Source organism: Astatotilapia calliptera, chromosome 20, assembly GCF_900246225.1.
Source record: "Astatotilapia calliptera chromosome 20, fAstCal1.2, whole genome shotgun sequence".
NCBI lineage: Eukaryota > Metazoa > Chordata > Actinopteri > Cichliformes > Cichlidae > Astatotilapia > Astatotilapia calliptera.
This window is the reverse complement of record NC_039321.1, coordinates 29,989,377-30,003,356: the sequence shown is the minus strand read 5'-3', so window position 1 is coordinate 30,003,356 and position 13,980 is coordinate 29,989,377. Positions and strand designations below refer to the sequence as shown.

Here is a 13,980-nt window from a genome sequence, read left to right as displayed (position 1 = left end):
TTTTTGTTGCTGTTTTACAGTAACTGACTTTCTAAGTCATTAAGTAAATTGTCGAATCTCATTAAAGTATGAATACAAAACATTTTGTTCCAAATTTGATAAAACCATAAAACCAACATAAAAAAAAAAAACGAAGTTCCCATACCGGGAGTCGAACCCGGGCCGCCTGGGTGAAAACCAGGAATCCTAACCGCTAGACCATATGGGAGCAATAACGGCCCTCACTACATATCTATAGATGAAGGATATATATGGAACTGTGACTTATTTGTACATATATTTAGTATTTAAGTGACATTTAATATTTACTACTGTTCCTCCTTTTTGTAGCTTTGACAGGTACCATCTGAAGAACTGATTAAAAAAAACAGCTTAAAAAAACTTCAGCTAAGATGAAAACGACTCTCAGTATTAAAAAAGAAACTATTTATGCAGAACTCACATTAGAATATTAATTAATTAATTAAACTATTTTTAACGGAAAGCAGATCCGCACACGGTCACAACGTCACTTTAAACAGCAGTCGTCTACCGCGAGACGTCAAACCACTCTTCGACGACGCAGCTCACACAGTTACATATACGCTTCTGCTTCACTGTTGAGCATGTCTCCCAGTAGCGCGCCGTGATCGTATAGTGGTTAGTACTCTGCGTTGTGGCCGCAGCAACCCCGGTTCGAATCCGGGTCACGGCAGGGATAAAACCCTGGCACGGCTTGGGACGACTCTTTTCTTACTATGCCGTAAAGAGCAAATTTTGTTTCGTATACTTTAAAGTAAAAATGTAAGGTTTTTAGGGTAATTACAAGTCTTTCCTTTAACCTATTTAGACCAAATGATCATCGGAAATCACATGGGTGCACTCCACGTTAGGTTTGTATATTTAAGAGGGCTTTACTTCAGCTACATTTTGTTTCTCGTCATTTTCAGTCCATGCGAGTGAAAGGTTAACTGTAAATATTTCCTTACTAAATCATTATCAGATGGAGCATCTACCGATTGAAGGCCATTTTCTACCCTACCCTAAAACATTGTATGACTTTCGCCTTGAAAAAGAGGGCTGATCCCTTTTCATTGGTAGATGTCATAGACAACGTCCATGTTCCGAGAGGAAGAGCCAATCAGTGAGCCAGTAGATCTCATGTGCAATAGCTCTATGCTTAAAGATGTTTGATTGGCTGTTGTGATCCACAGGTAACGTCCCCCAGGCACGGAGTTCCTCGTTTGAGTTTATGTGCGCGGGTATGTTAGATAGCAGTGAATCTTTGACCTGCTGTGTATTAGGTCAAATTACCTGTGGAGCTGAACACCCATTTGGTGGCATCTACGGTAAGGATAAAAGCACACCGATGAACTTCTCACATAAAACGCTACACTTTTAACTCTGTGAATTAACTAGAACAGAATGTAATATAATGTAATACAGAGAATGTTTAACTCTACACTTTTAAGTCTAGTGCTGATTATGTTTCTGTATTCAAACAGATAATGGACTCCTCTGAAGCATCTCATCACCCTTACTGGCCTCGGGACCTTTCAATTCCCACTTATGTGGCCAACGATCGGTCGATGTCAGAGATTCTGGTGTTTCTGTTTTCTGTGTCTGGGCTGTTTATGCTGGTGACCTGGCTGATCACCGGCCAGGCCACCAGCAGCCTGGGCGCATGGAGGCGCCTGGCTGTGTGCTGGTTTGCTGTTTGTGGCTTCATCCATTGTGTAATCGAGGGCTGGTTCTCGCTATATTATGATATAATTCCAGGAGATCAGCGCTTTCTGTCACAGCTGTGTGAGTACTAACGGAGAACATGTGTTTAGAAAAATGCATAACCTACCTGTCGTGTGTGCGTGTGTGTGCGTGTGTGTAAAATCTGGTCAATGTGTTTTATGTTTTTCTCTCACAGGGAAAGAGTACTGCAAGGGAGACAGTCGATATGCAATGTAAGCTCATTTCTGCTCTCAATTTTGTGCATAAAAATGATTTTAAAAAGTTGCGATTGATGTTTCTTTTCTCTCTAGTGCTGATAACTTTACTGTTTGTATGGAGACTGTGACTGCTTGGTTGTGGGGTCCATTCAGCTTTTGGGCTGTTTATGCCTTTTTAACCAATAAGCCCTACAGATTTCTCCTGCAGCTCATCATTTCAGTAGGTAAGACGGGACAGAAGCTATCTTCATGCCAACCTCAGGTGGAAATAAATTGTTGCTTAATTGTAGCTTTATTTTGTCTTCTCACGTAATCTGACTCAGGCCAGGCATATGGAGCGGTACTCTACTTCTTCACAGAGCACAGAGATGGCTACGCCCACAGCGAGCTGGGACATCCAATCTACTTCTGGTTCTACTTTGTGTTTATGAACACCCTGTGGATCGTCATACCGCTGGCGCTCATTTTGGATGCATGGAAACATCTGTCAGCAGCCCAGAGGCAAACGGACAGCACAAAGTCTCAGAAGAATAAGAAGAACTGAGTGTGTGCGTGTATGGGAGGGGGGGCATTTAATACTGCAACATTACATCTCTGTCATTATGAGACTTTGCTGACATTCATATTGATAAAGTAATAGTTCCTTGATTTTTTTCTTTTTTTTTACTTGGCAACTTCTTTTCTGAGAAGAGCAAAATAAGCGTGAGTGTGCTGGGTGAGTGGGGTCCTTCATGATACAGGTGTCCCTGTAGAGCTCAGTCCAAGAGTCAGTCATTTATCAACAAGTGTCTGTAGGATCATTGTGTTGAAAGCAGATGAGAAGTCCACGAAGAGCATACGGATGTAGGAATGTTTCTGCTCTATGAGGGTGAGGGTGGTGTGAACCACAGAAGAAGAAGAGATTTCACATGAACCAAAAATTACCAGTATGAAAATTATTAGCCTGCTCTGATGCTAACAGTGAACTGTGTATCCTTTTTGCTGGAGTCATTTCTTGTAGCCATCCCAACCTCCTTCATATTTGATCGATTTGCAGTTTACAGTGTATTAGCTGGAGGAGTTGTACAGGGAGATGGCCACGGACAGGAATCATTTCCTGTGTGGTTCAGTGGTGCTTTTTGGTAATCTCAGTCTCTCAATGAACATGCTCCTGTGACCAGCCAGCATGTCATGGACTGCGTGGGAGGTATCCAGCATTGTCTTTATCTTGGAGAGCATCCATCTGAGCTCCATCCACACAAATTACTCTCCATGCAGATCAGTCAACCTGCTGCCCAGCACTTGGAAACGCAGTGAACACTTTGTAAGCATCAACGATTGCTTTTCTCACATTTAAACCGATGCTTTCTCAAGTGGCAGCTCAAAACCTTGCTTAGGTTTTTATAACGTATGTAAACTGGAAGATAACCCTCAGTTTTAACTTGATTTTACAAGCTTTGACGTTAACAAAGTTAAAACACATCATTGCTCAGCAGTGGTTTGTGTTGTGGCTAGATGGGTAAAAAAGTTGATCCCAGTATTTTTTTTACCCTGAAATAATTATCTTTCTTAATGTAATTAGTATGTTTAGAAATGCTATTGTGGAGGTAAACACAGACGACACGAGAGCTCTCGATTCTAACTCCTGCTTTATTCCTCATCACAACAGAACTGACTACGTTTCGCTCCAAAACACAGCAACAGACTTTCTTTACACTGGGTGTGAGTGGAGCCCTCTAGTGGTCCACCACACAATGTCTTTGCGAACATTTTGACAAAAACTTTAAATTTCTAATTTTTTCACATGGAATTGTCTGTATTATTTCTTTGTCACGTGGCCAACATTATAGACTTTAGTGGATAAGATAAGATAAGATAAGATCACCTTTATTAGTCCCACACGTGGGAAATTTGTTTTGTCACAGCAGGAAGTGGACAGTGCAAAAGTTATGACGCAAAAATTAGAATACAATAAGAATAAATACAGTACACAGCTGTACAGAATAGAATAAAATAATATACTATATACAGTAGAATAAAATAGAATAAAAATATACAATAAGATAAAAATAGAATACGAATGCTATATACAACTGAGTAAAAATACAACGATGCCAGAAAAGATTATTGCACTTAGTGTTATTGCACATGTGTGGATGTGTGTGTTTGTTCAGTTAAAGTCTTTGTTGTGGAGTCTGACAGCAGTGGGGAGGAAAGACCTGCGAAATCTCTCCGTCCCACACCGTGGGTGCCGCAGTCTCCCACTGAAGGAGCTGCTCAGTGCTGTCACAGTCTGCTGCATGGGGTGGGAGATGTTGTCCATCAGGGATGACAGCTTAGCCGCCGTTCTCCTGTCACTCACCACCTCCACTGGGTCCAGAGGGCATCCCAGAACAGAGCTGGCCCTTCGGATCACCCTGTTCAGTGATTACGGATTACACCATTTCCAGCTCATAATTAACATTTGGGGCTTATGCACGTTTGAACCAAACTGACTTCACATGTGACTGCAGCGATTTACTTATTTAAAGGCATTCGCCTCTGAACTCGGAAGATAATTAAAACCAAGCTGAAATAAGTCCACGTTCTACTTAACGAGAATGCATAATGTAGGTTTGAGTATATTCACGTGGGTGAAACGGAACCATACAACTGAGGGGCTAAATCACGTCACGTATTAAACTCGACGAGTTAAGACAGGCTAAGCTCTTCTCAAACTAATCACGCATCAGGAATGAAAACATCTTTTTTTGCCTTGTAGCCAATTTAAAAGTTTGTAGACCCTGGTAACCTTCAACACCGTGTGCCGAAATAGCTCAGTTGGGAGAGCGTTAGACTGAAGATCTAAAGGTCCCTGGTTCGATCCCGGGTTTCGGCATTTTGATGCAACCGTGTATTTGGGTGTGTCGGCTTTCCACCCGGCGGGGAGTAAAACGTACAAGAACGTTTTACCGTTTTAACCCTTCACACACGGTTTGTGTCAAATGTGACCTAATTTTACATTTGACAGCAGTAAAAATACCTTAAAAATGTGAATCTATTAGCCTGAAATGTGCTGCAAACTGTGTCGAGGCTGTTTAGGGTCAAATTCAAATTTTATTTGTCACGTACACAGTCATACACAGTACGATATGTAGTGAAATGCTTGGACAACTGCTCGTGACCTAAAGAAAACAAAAAAAGGAAAGGCTATGAATAAGATAGGAAATAAATATGAAAAATTAAAAAGGGTAAATTTAACTAGGAAGGAATAAAATATAAATTAAGGTTAAAAATGAAATAACTGTACAACACAAATTAGAATGAAGGGTAAATTTAACTGGGAAAGAATAAGATAAAATATATAAATTAAAGTTGAAAATAAAATAACTGTACAACAAAATACACAATATAGAACTATATAAGAATGTATAAAGAAATATAAATAAATATATATATACACACACACAATAACAGCAGCTGTACAAGTATTAACCGGAAATGAAGAATGTAGTGACCAGTGTTGTGCAATCCACAGTCTTGTCAAAGTTCACACGGAAGTTTTTCTCAGTGTTGCCAACTCCTCAGTAAGGAAAATCGCTATTGGCTGTCCTAAAAGTCGCTAGAAGTCGCTAAATGACGTCATCGCCTAATTTGCATAATGGGTCATGCTAATATAACTGTTGGAGAGAGAAATAACATCGTGGAAGAGACATAAAGTGAGCAAAAAACGTATTAAATGCAGTTAGAATTTATTTATAACTACAAATTAAATTTACTTTAGCAATTATTGTTTTTTAATGTCACAATTCCAACCCTGCTCCTTTACCCGGGCTTGGACCACCGCGGTAAAGTGAGCCGTCATTTGTGAGCCGCGGTCAAGCCAGCCGCCTCCTATCCGCCGCATAAATTTCCTTGCGCTTTTACACCAGTCTTTACGGTAGCGCCTTTTCGCTTTATGTGCCGATTGAAAGCCTATACCCGCGCACACGTGCACTCGCGCGAACAGTCGCACGCACATGCGCGCACACAAATTACAATGAAACAGCCCGATACAGTCAATACAATTATGGAAATGTCAGAAATTCATTAAAAATCATCCTGAGTAGTTGAGGTACAACTTTCAACACATTCCTCCTCCGGGACACCTACTGTACCTGTGTGCCAGGTTTCAGCCAGATTCACTGTAAAATTCCTCAAAAATTAAAGGGTACTTGTATTCAATGCAATACAGCCAATACACTACAATTATGGAAATTTCAGAAATTCATTAAAAATCATCCTGAGTAGTTGAGGTCCAACTTTCAAATTCAAATTCAAATTCAAATTTTATTTGTCACGTACACAGTCATACACAGTACGATATGTAGTGAAATGCTTGGACAACTGCTCGTGACCTAAAGAAAACAAAAAAGGAAAAGGCTATGAATAAGATAGGAAATAAATATGAAAAATTAAAAAGGGTAAATTTAACTAGGAAGGAATAAAATATAAATTAAGGTTAAAAATGAAATAACTGTACAACACAAATTAGAATGAAGGGTAAATTTAACTGGGAAAGAATAAGATAAAATATATAAATTAAAGTTGAAAATAAAATAACTGTACAACAAAATACACAATATAGAACTATATAAGAATGTATGAAGAAATCTAAATATAAATAAATATATACACAATAACAGCAGCGTGATTTAAGTAATGAAGTGAAACAATGTTCAGAAAGTCCAGTGTGTGTGTAAGAACCATATGTGTGGGTCAGTACTGTGTGGTGGTGTGATTGAGAGACCGTATCGCCTGCGGGAAGAAGCTCCTCCTCAGTCTCTCTGTGTTGGTCTTCAGGGAGCGGAATCGCTTTCCTGACCTCAGCAGAGAGAACAGTCTGTTGTTGGGATGGCTGAGGTCCTTCACCATCTGCCTGGCCTTGGTCCAGCACCGCCTGCTGTAGATTGAGTGCAGGTCAGGGAGCTCGGAGCGGATGGTGCGCTCAGCTGACCGCACAACCCTCTGTAGAGCTCGTCTGTCCTGCATGGTGCTGTTCCCGAACCAGGTTAAGATGTTTCCCGCCAGGATGCTCTCTATGGTGCACGAGTAAAAGTTCCTGAGCACCTTGGAGGGCAGTTGGAAGTCTCTCAAGCGTCTGAGGTGGTAGAGACGCTGACGGGCCTTTTTCACCACGGTGTTGATGTGACAGGACCATGACAGGTCCTGCGTGATGTGAACTCCGAGGTATTTGAAGCTGTCCACTCTCTCCACTGGGCACTCGTTGATGACGGGGGTCTGGTAGTTCCTCTCCTGCTTAGTGCTGAAGTCCACTATCAGCTCCTTTGTCTTACTGACGTTTAGAAGGAGGTTGTTCCTCTGGCACCAGTTCTCCAGATTCCTAATCTCCTTCAGGTAGGCCGTCTCGTTGTTATCAGAGATCAGGCCCACCACGACGGTGTCGTCAGCAAACTTGATGATGGTGGTGGAGCTGGTAGTGGCCACACAGTCATATGTGTACAAAGAGTACAGCAGGGGGCTCAGAACACACCCCTCCTCTGGGACACCTACTGTACCTGTGTGCCAAGTTTCAGCCAGATGTACTGTAGAATTCCTCAGAAATTAAAGGAAACTTGTATTCAATCTAATAGAGTCAATACAATAGGATTCTCTCAATTTTCAAAAATTCATGAAAAATCATCCTGAGTAGTTGAGGTCCAACTTTCAACACATCCCTCCTCCGGGAAACCTGCTGTACGTCTGGGCCAAGTTTCAGCTCTGGCCCCAGATGTCAGCCTAATGTGTACCTTAGCCATGTAAGCCATGTAATAACAACATGTGCTGGAACATAATAGTGCAAAAGTAACATGACGAAACTCTGTTCAGACAGTGAATGGACTGATTCTTATACAGCGCTTTTTTACTCACCCATATTACTCAAAGTGCTCTATACAACATGTCACATTCACCCAATCAGGCCAAATGTGGCATGCCATCACATAAACAGTGCCATCTTACCATGCCAGAAGTCAGCCAGCAGTGCCGGCTTGACACCAGATCCAGGCAAGACCCGTCTGCTATGTGGGATGACTTGTTCTTTTGGCATTTTAGTTGTGGATTATGTTTGGACTGTGTCTCTTGCCCTTTCAGTATTGTTTCCTTGTGCTTCTAAGTGTCCCTTTGTTTCTTTTTAGGTTATGTAGTATGGGTTAGAGATATTTTGTATGTTGTTTTTGTTTAATAAATCCGCCTTTTGGATTATTCCCTGATGTGCCTGAGTTCTGTTATTTAGTGTCATTTTGAAAGGACACACATCCAGCATTGACATATAATTGTTCTTTCAATTTTTGATAAAGATTACAGTGAATTGAGATGTAACTTGGCCCAGAGGTACGGTAGGACGCCCAGAGTAAGAAAGTGTTGAAAGTTGGACCTCAACTATTATGGATGATTTTTAATGAATTTTTGAAATTTCCATAATTGTAGTGTATTGGCTGTATTGAATTGCATATAAATGTCCTTTAATTTCTGAGGAATTTTACAGTGAATCTGGCTGAAACCTGGCACACAGGTACAGTAGGTGTCCCAGAGGAGGGATGTGTTGAAAGTTGTACCTCAACTACTCAGGATGATTTTTCATGAATTTTTGGAAATTGACATAATTATATTGTATTGGCTGACTGCATTGGATACAAGTACCCTTTAATTTCTGAGGAATTTTACAGTAAATCTGGATGGAACTTGGCACACAGGTACAGTAGGTGTCCCAGAGGAGGGATGTGTTGAAAGTTGGACATCAACTACTCAGGATGACTTTTAATGAATTTTTGAAATAAACATAATTGTAGTGTATTGACTGTATTGCACTGAATATGAGTTTACTGTGATTTCTGAGTAATATTACAGTAAATCTGGGTAAAACCTGGCCCAGAGGTAAAGTAGGTGTCCGAGAAGAGGATTGTGTTGAAAGCTTGGCCTCAACTTTTAAGAATGATTTTTAATGAATTTTTGAATATGCAACCAGACTGTCACGATGGCTGTATTGGGCTGTTCCATTGTAATTTGTGTGTGTGCGCGCGAGTCTAGGCTTTCAGTCGAAAGGCGAAAAGGCGCTACCGTAAAGACTGGTGTAAAAGCGCAAGGAAATTTATGCGGCGGATAGGAGGCGGCTGGCTTGACCGCGGCTCACAAATGACGGCTCACTTTACCGCGGTCTTGGACCGGCAAAGGTGACCCGAAACAGGCACTCTGGTGGAGTTACTTTGTGTGTGTGTTTATAAGTAGTTTTAAACCTTGTGATCCACAAAACAGCATAACAGTAAAATAAGAACTGACTGCTCAGTGCGGAGCAGCGGCTTCGCTCATGCGCGATTCATTTGCAGTTTGGACGCATAGGTGTGAACATCTCCTGCAGCTGGGGGAGGACTATCCTCCGCCCGTGAGCGCTTTAGCACGGGTGAGGTGCCCACGGCAGCACCGCTGTTTGTTCAGAGTAAGAGCAACACGCTCTTTCACGTCAAAAAGTCGTCATAAACAAGTCTCCAATAACACCAGAAAAAGTCGCCAATTTGTCACTAGTCGCTTTTTAGAAAAAAAAGTTGCTAAGGGGCCTGAAAACTCGCTAAATATAGCGACAAAGTCGCTAAGTTGGCAACACTGGTTTTTCTTTTACAAGAAATAAAACAAAAAATTAGACCACCACCCAGTGTAGGGTTTCTGCCATAGCTGCCCCCGCATGCTTTCCCCAGCCGGTACCAGGCTTTGGCACAGCCGGGTTCCAGCTGAGTGGCTTTAGCAGCATTGGCCTTAGCCCGCTCTGGTTGGTTCAGCACTGGTAACTACCAAAATCATTTCTTATGTTAGCGTGGTTAATCTACCGGTGTGAAGGAGGATTTGTATCAAAATTATATTATAATGCTAAAGTATAATTATTGTTGTTATCCATGCATTTTTAAAGCTGAAAAAAAAAAAAAAATAGGGGGCAATGAGGGAATTGATGTAGACCAAAATATAAAAGATAGGCTACAAAGAAATGTTGTCATGGTGTCATTTGTCTCTTTCTCCTGCAACTACAATTCCAAATAAACCTTCTGACGTGTGATTTCTACCTTCGTGCATCTCTCACAAGAAAGGAAGAACAGAGTTGGAGGAGAAACATGAATCAACATCACAGTGGCTTTATTTTAGATCGAGGCAGTGGTTGTTAATGCACTTACATTTAATGGGGAATCATGAGAACACACATTTCTCTCTACTGATATTTTATCTTGAGCTGAACATTTTGCTTAGTCTCAGTCCCAGCTGTGCATTTGTTGCTTTCTCTCTACTTGCAATATCTTTAAGCGCTTTCAGAGCAGCAGGCATTTCTGGCTGCAGCTCCAGCAGTTTCCTAAATGCCTGTTTGGCCTCTTCCAATTCATTCACAATCTGGCATGCTTTCCCCAGCCGGTACCAGGCTTTGGCACAGCCGGGTTCCAGCTGAGTGGCTTTAGCAGCATTGGCCTTAGCCCGCTCTGGTTGGTTCAGTTTTAGCTGGCACAGGGACAAGTTGGAGTGGAGGTCAGCTTTCATTTTGTTGAGTTCTTCAGCTGAAGGATCAAGTGTTTCCAGAGTTGCTTCTCTCTGCTCCTCAGCTTCATACTCCCATCCCTTTTTCGCCACATCTCTAACGTGATTACAAAAAGTGATGACTAGTTTCATGGCCTTGCTGTAGCTGTCTGCGGCCCCCCACAAATCCTCGCTCCTGAATCTCACTCCGCCCGTGTCCTTGTGTGACTTGACCCATTCCCATTTTTCACCAGGAGACATCTCCCAGGCTTCCTTGCCTGGTGTGAAAGCTTGCAATTCCACTGTGGCAAAAAAGGGAAGGCTTTCATCTGAGGGGTGGGGAACAGCAGCATCTGGTCCAGTTTCCAAAGGAGAAAGCTGTATCTGGGTAGCAAAATACAATGTTAAGACCTTTCATCTTTACACGGTTGACAGTTAAAAACAAAACCAAGGATAAACACGACAGAGCATCGGTCATTTAGCCATCACGATTTCATCAAGAAAGATGAAGGGAAAGATCATTTAAACAAAACAGTATTTACACAGGTTGAGAGAAATGTGTGTTTTAGGATGAGCTATCAAATGATGGTCAGCCAGAAATTAGAGATCAATTTGAGAAATTGGAGATATTAATTTAAGTTACAAAGAGTATTTTTAAGGTGTTCGGGGGGAGAAGACAACAGAAGGAAATTTTACTTTAAGCATCAGCTAGCTAGGACAACACAAAGATTATTGAGTCCAACGATTAGGAGTATACGACTGTGGAAGTCTCTTCATTATAATTTAAAGAGTTGTATAAATTTATATTGTTTTAAAAAGTGTTACATGTCTAAAACGATAACTCAATATGAAGAATGTGAATGAAATTGGAGTTAATTGAAAAAGGATCCATTATTTTTTTGCCTCGTTTATTTTATATATATATATATTATTCTGGTATATTCTGATTGGAAATGTGTTGTTAGGACCGGAGATAAATGTTAATGTTAGTTTGTTCCTTGACTTTTGGTGCCCACTTGCAATATAAGTTGGATTGTAGATAGGCAGCAGGGTTTAATAAGAATATTTTCTTCTTCCTGCTGCTTTTCACACGTGGTTGCAGTGCTTTACTGATAGAAAGTGTGGTTGGTTTGTCTGAAAGAACTAACTGTGCAAACTGTTGACCAAGTGTGGAATAAATAAATAAATAAGAAACACTGTGGAGGTCAAGCAGTGCCAAAATTAAAGAAATTAAATACATCTATCAATAAGGGGCAAATGTGTCACAAATTAATTAATGCTGAAATAATTAATTAAATTTCAATTTATTAAAATATCAATTAATTTTATTTTACACATATTTAATTATTTGTCTATTTAATTCATTTTTTCATGGCTCCTTTGCTGCAGGGAATCAAGAAACAATTTAAATCATCACTGCGGCTCGTCAACTGACCCTGACGTCTGATTGGTTATCATTTACTGCAAGCTAAGATTGATCCCAGACTTGATACAGTGGACTTGGAGACAGATATCCCAGAATGCATATAGTACAGAATACAAACTGTAAAGAAAGTTTTCAAATACTCCTGTTTCTGTGACACCAAATACACTTTAAGCTTTTCTTATTTCATGAAGTTTACATTTATTTTTTCTGCCTCATCCATCAAAAAACAGAATACTGAAACAAAGACTTCAATACTCAGTTAAATCTTACCTCACACTTCTCCCCAGCTCTCATTCCCTCCAAACACGCCTCTGTGATATCACACTGACCATCCCCTAGCCTCAGTGTTGTCCAGTCACCCAGTGGGACCTGCAGCACAGAGTCTTTACACCTCACAAAGGGTGTGGTACCAGATTCAGTAAGTTCAGCGGTGAACGGATCAGGCTGGGCTGGCAGCTTCTCACCTGTTTTTTCACATGCTACATTCTCTGCTTCATCATTGTTAGCTTTGAGACGCACTTGGACTCTACACAGTGAACCCAACCTTGGACAATTATTTGATGAAATTGCTGTAAGATACAAAGAAATATTTGTTAGCTGGAGTAAAGAAAACTCATTCATTATAACAAGGAACAAATGAGTATCATACGTGTTACACCTGCTGGATCAGAAGCTGTCTGCTGACTGTTTAGTCGCTTTTGGTGGACCTTCCAGAGGCCTCGGGGACACACAGAGACCCAGGAGGTGTTGCAAACGCTATCATGATCACTTTCAGTATGTAGTGTTTCTGGAGGGTAATCGGGCTCCATCACTGGATAAAATAATAAGAAAGAAAAGTTTACCACATGTTATGTTCATACATTCATTTAAGACAATAAACAGCTTTGTAAGGTCACATGACACGACCATCTTTATTCTTCAACATAGCTCGAAGTCTGTTAGCCAAGCTTTTCTCATTTCTTTACTTTTTCAGGAACATTTGTCCAGGTTTCTTACAGGACATTTAAAGCTCTTCTCTGGATGTTGGCTGCTTTTCAGAATACTTGTGTGTTTTTCCATTCAGGTATGCTTTTAGTGCCTTGCAGTGTGTTTGGGATCATTGCAATTCAGAAAAATGAAGCTGTTGTGAATCAGATCCTTTCAACATGATAGCGCACGATGGATCTAAATCTGACTGTACTTTTTTGCATTTATATTTCCTTCAATTTTGAGAAACTCACAACACATCGTGTCTCAAATGCCGCACAAAACCATTACCGAACCCTCACCGTGTTTTATAGATGGATGTGGACACTTACTGCACCTCTCTCAGGCTCTGTGTCAGCGCTTTGCTGGATACAACCTTTGCATGATTCTTTTTAAGGACACACTGCAAGTCCATTAGATTTAAGCAACCATACTGTTATTACTGCAATGTTACAAAGCTGACTGTTGACAACAATCACCAACAGGTCAGGGACATTCAACTAAGCGTCGCCAATGCTACTACTGATAGATAGCACTGTTTTAGCTAGCACGCACATTAACACGCCCCAGTAACGTTAGAACGATAACTAGCATCAGGTAGCTATCGTGCAAGTCCACAGGACCTGAATTTAACTATTCTACATTATACGAGCGATAGTCAGTTGGTGCCTATAGCTCACAAATGTCCAACTTACCTCATATAAATGCATAAAAGTTGGCATCTGCTATTCCAATAATCTAAAAGAAATAAAGATGGCAGATTACCAGTGATGACACGAAAACAAACACCTTACAGTGATCGCTTTCTTCTTCGCTTTCTGTTAGTGCGGCTTCTTCTTCTTCTTTGTGTGTAGTGGCGGATGAAAGGCAACTGCTATGTTCCGCCCCCTACCGCACTGAAGTATATTTATGTTGGCTGTTTCAGCGATAGCCGAAATGTAGGCCCCTTTACGCGCCCTCGTGGGCCATGAAGGTATTGCAGGTGGGCAAAAACCCAAGCAATCATGTGTTACCTGCAAATATCACCTGCTCATATACTTCAAATGATTACAATGAAATAGTTTTTATTACTTTTTTAAGTTAATAAAATAATGTCAATATTACATGCTTCAGATCATCAGGCAAATTTTAACATTAGACAAAGATAACTGGAGTATTTACAGAATGGAGTTATCATAA

The 13,980-nt window shown here is 40.7% G+C and overlaps 2 protein-coding genes and 3 non-coding genes across 8 annotated transcripts; 3 read left to right on the top strand and 2 right to left on the bottom strand.

The window, feature by feature from the left end:
* Positions 1-136: 136 nt before the first annotated feature.
* On the bottom strand, positions 137-208 carry trnae-uuc (transfer RNA glutamic acid (anticodon UUC)). The gene has a single exon. It is a non-coding gene; the product is annotated as a tRNA-Glu (tRNA).
* A 414-nt stretch (positions 209-622) lies between these two features.
* Positions 623-694, top strand: trnah-gug (transfer RNA histidin (anticodon GUG)). The gene has a single exon. It is a non-coding gene; the product is annotated as a tRNA-His (tRNA).
* Positions 695-1,194: 500 nt separating this feature from the next.
* ebp (EBP cholestenol delta-isomerase) lies at positions 1,195-2,570 on the top strand. Its single transcript, XM_026153432.1, has 5 exons — positions 1,195-1,328; positions 1,485-1,785; positions 1,901-1,937; positions 2,016-2,146; positions 2,246-2,570. Exons 2-5 carry the CDS (start codon positions 1,488-1,490, stop codon positions 2,464-2,466), a joined length of 687 nt encoding a protein of 228 aa, XP_026009217.1. The 5' UTR covers positions 1,195-1,328; positions 1,485-1,487; the 3' UTR covers positions 2,467-2,570.
* Positions 2,571-4,706: 2,136 nt separating this feature from the next.
* On the top strand, positions 4,707-4,779 carry trnaf-gaa (transfer RNA phenylalanine (anticodon GAA)). The gene has a single exon. It is a non-coding gene; the product is annotated as a tRNA-Phe (tRNA).
* A 5,244-nt stretch (positions 4,780-10,023) lies between these two features.
* On the bottom strand, positions 10,024-13,683 carry fkbpl (FKBP prolyl isomerase like). Of its 4 annotated transcripts, XM_026153413.1 has the most exons (5): positions 13,497-13,646; positions 12,485-12,646; positions 12,300-12,404; positions 12,106-12,218; positions 10,024-10,793 (listed from the first exon to the last, which is right to left on the bottom strand). In XM_026153413.1, the coding sequence occupies exons 2-5, from the start codon at positions 12,642-12,644 to the stop codon at positions 10,125-10,127; spliced, it is 1,047 nt and encodes a 348-aa protein (XP_026009198.1). In that variant the 5' UTR covers positions 12,645-12,646; positions 13,497-13,646; the 3' UTR covers positions 10,024-10,124. The 4 variants fall into 4 exon arrangements, with proteins under 4 accessions (XP_026009198.1, XP_026009200.1, XP_026009196.1 ...); XM_026153415.1 differs by having other exon boundaries at positions 12,106-12,404; positions 13,596-13,683; XM_026153411.1 differs by having other exon boundaries at positions 12,106-12,404.
* Positions 13,684-13,980: the final 297 nt, after the last annotated feature.

What these genes read in the sequence shown, in the direction of transcription:
- ebp (XM_026153432.1), top strand. Translation starts at nt 1,488, where the DNA reads ATGGACTCCTCTGAAGCATCTCATCACCCTTACTGGCCTCGGGACCTT. An exon ending in GCGCTTTCTGTCACAGCTGT is followed by an intron (nt 1,786 to 1,900) that starts GTGAGTACTAAC and finishes TTTCTCTCACAG; the next exon opens with GGAAAGAGTACTGCAAGGGA. An exon ending in GGAGACAGTCGATATGCAAT is followed by an intron (nt 1,938 to 2,015) that starts GTAAGCTCATTT and finishes TTTTCTCTCTAG; the next exon opens with TGCTGATAACTTTACTGTTT.
- fkbpl (XM_026153415.1), bottom strand. Translation starts at nt 12,644, where the DNA reads ATGGAGCCCGATTACCCTCCAGAAACACTACATACTGAAAGTGATCAT. An exon ending in TGATCCAGCAGGTGTAACAC is followed by an intron (nt 12,405 to 12,484) that starts GTATGATACTCA and finishes TGTATCTTACAG; the next exon opens with CAATTTCATCAAATAATTGT. An exon ending in GAGCTGGGGAGAAGTGTGAG is followed by an intron (nt 10,794 to 12,105) that starts GTAAGATTTAAC and finishes TTTGCTACCCAG; the next exon opens with ATACAGCTTTCTCCTTTGGA.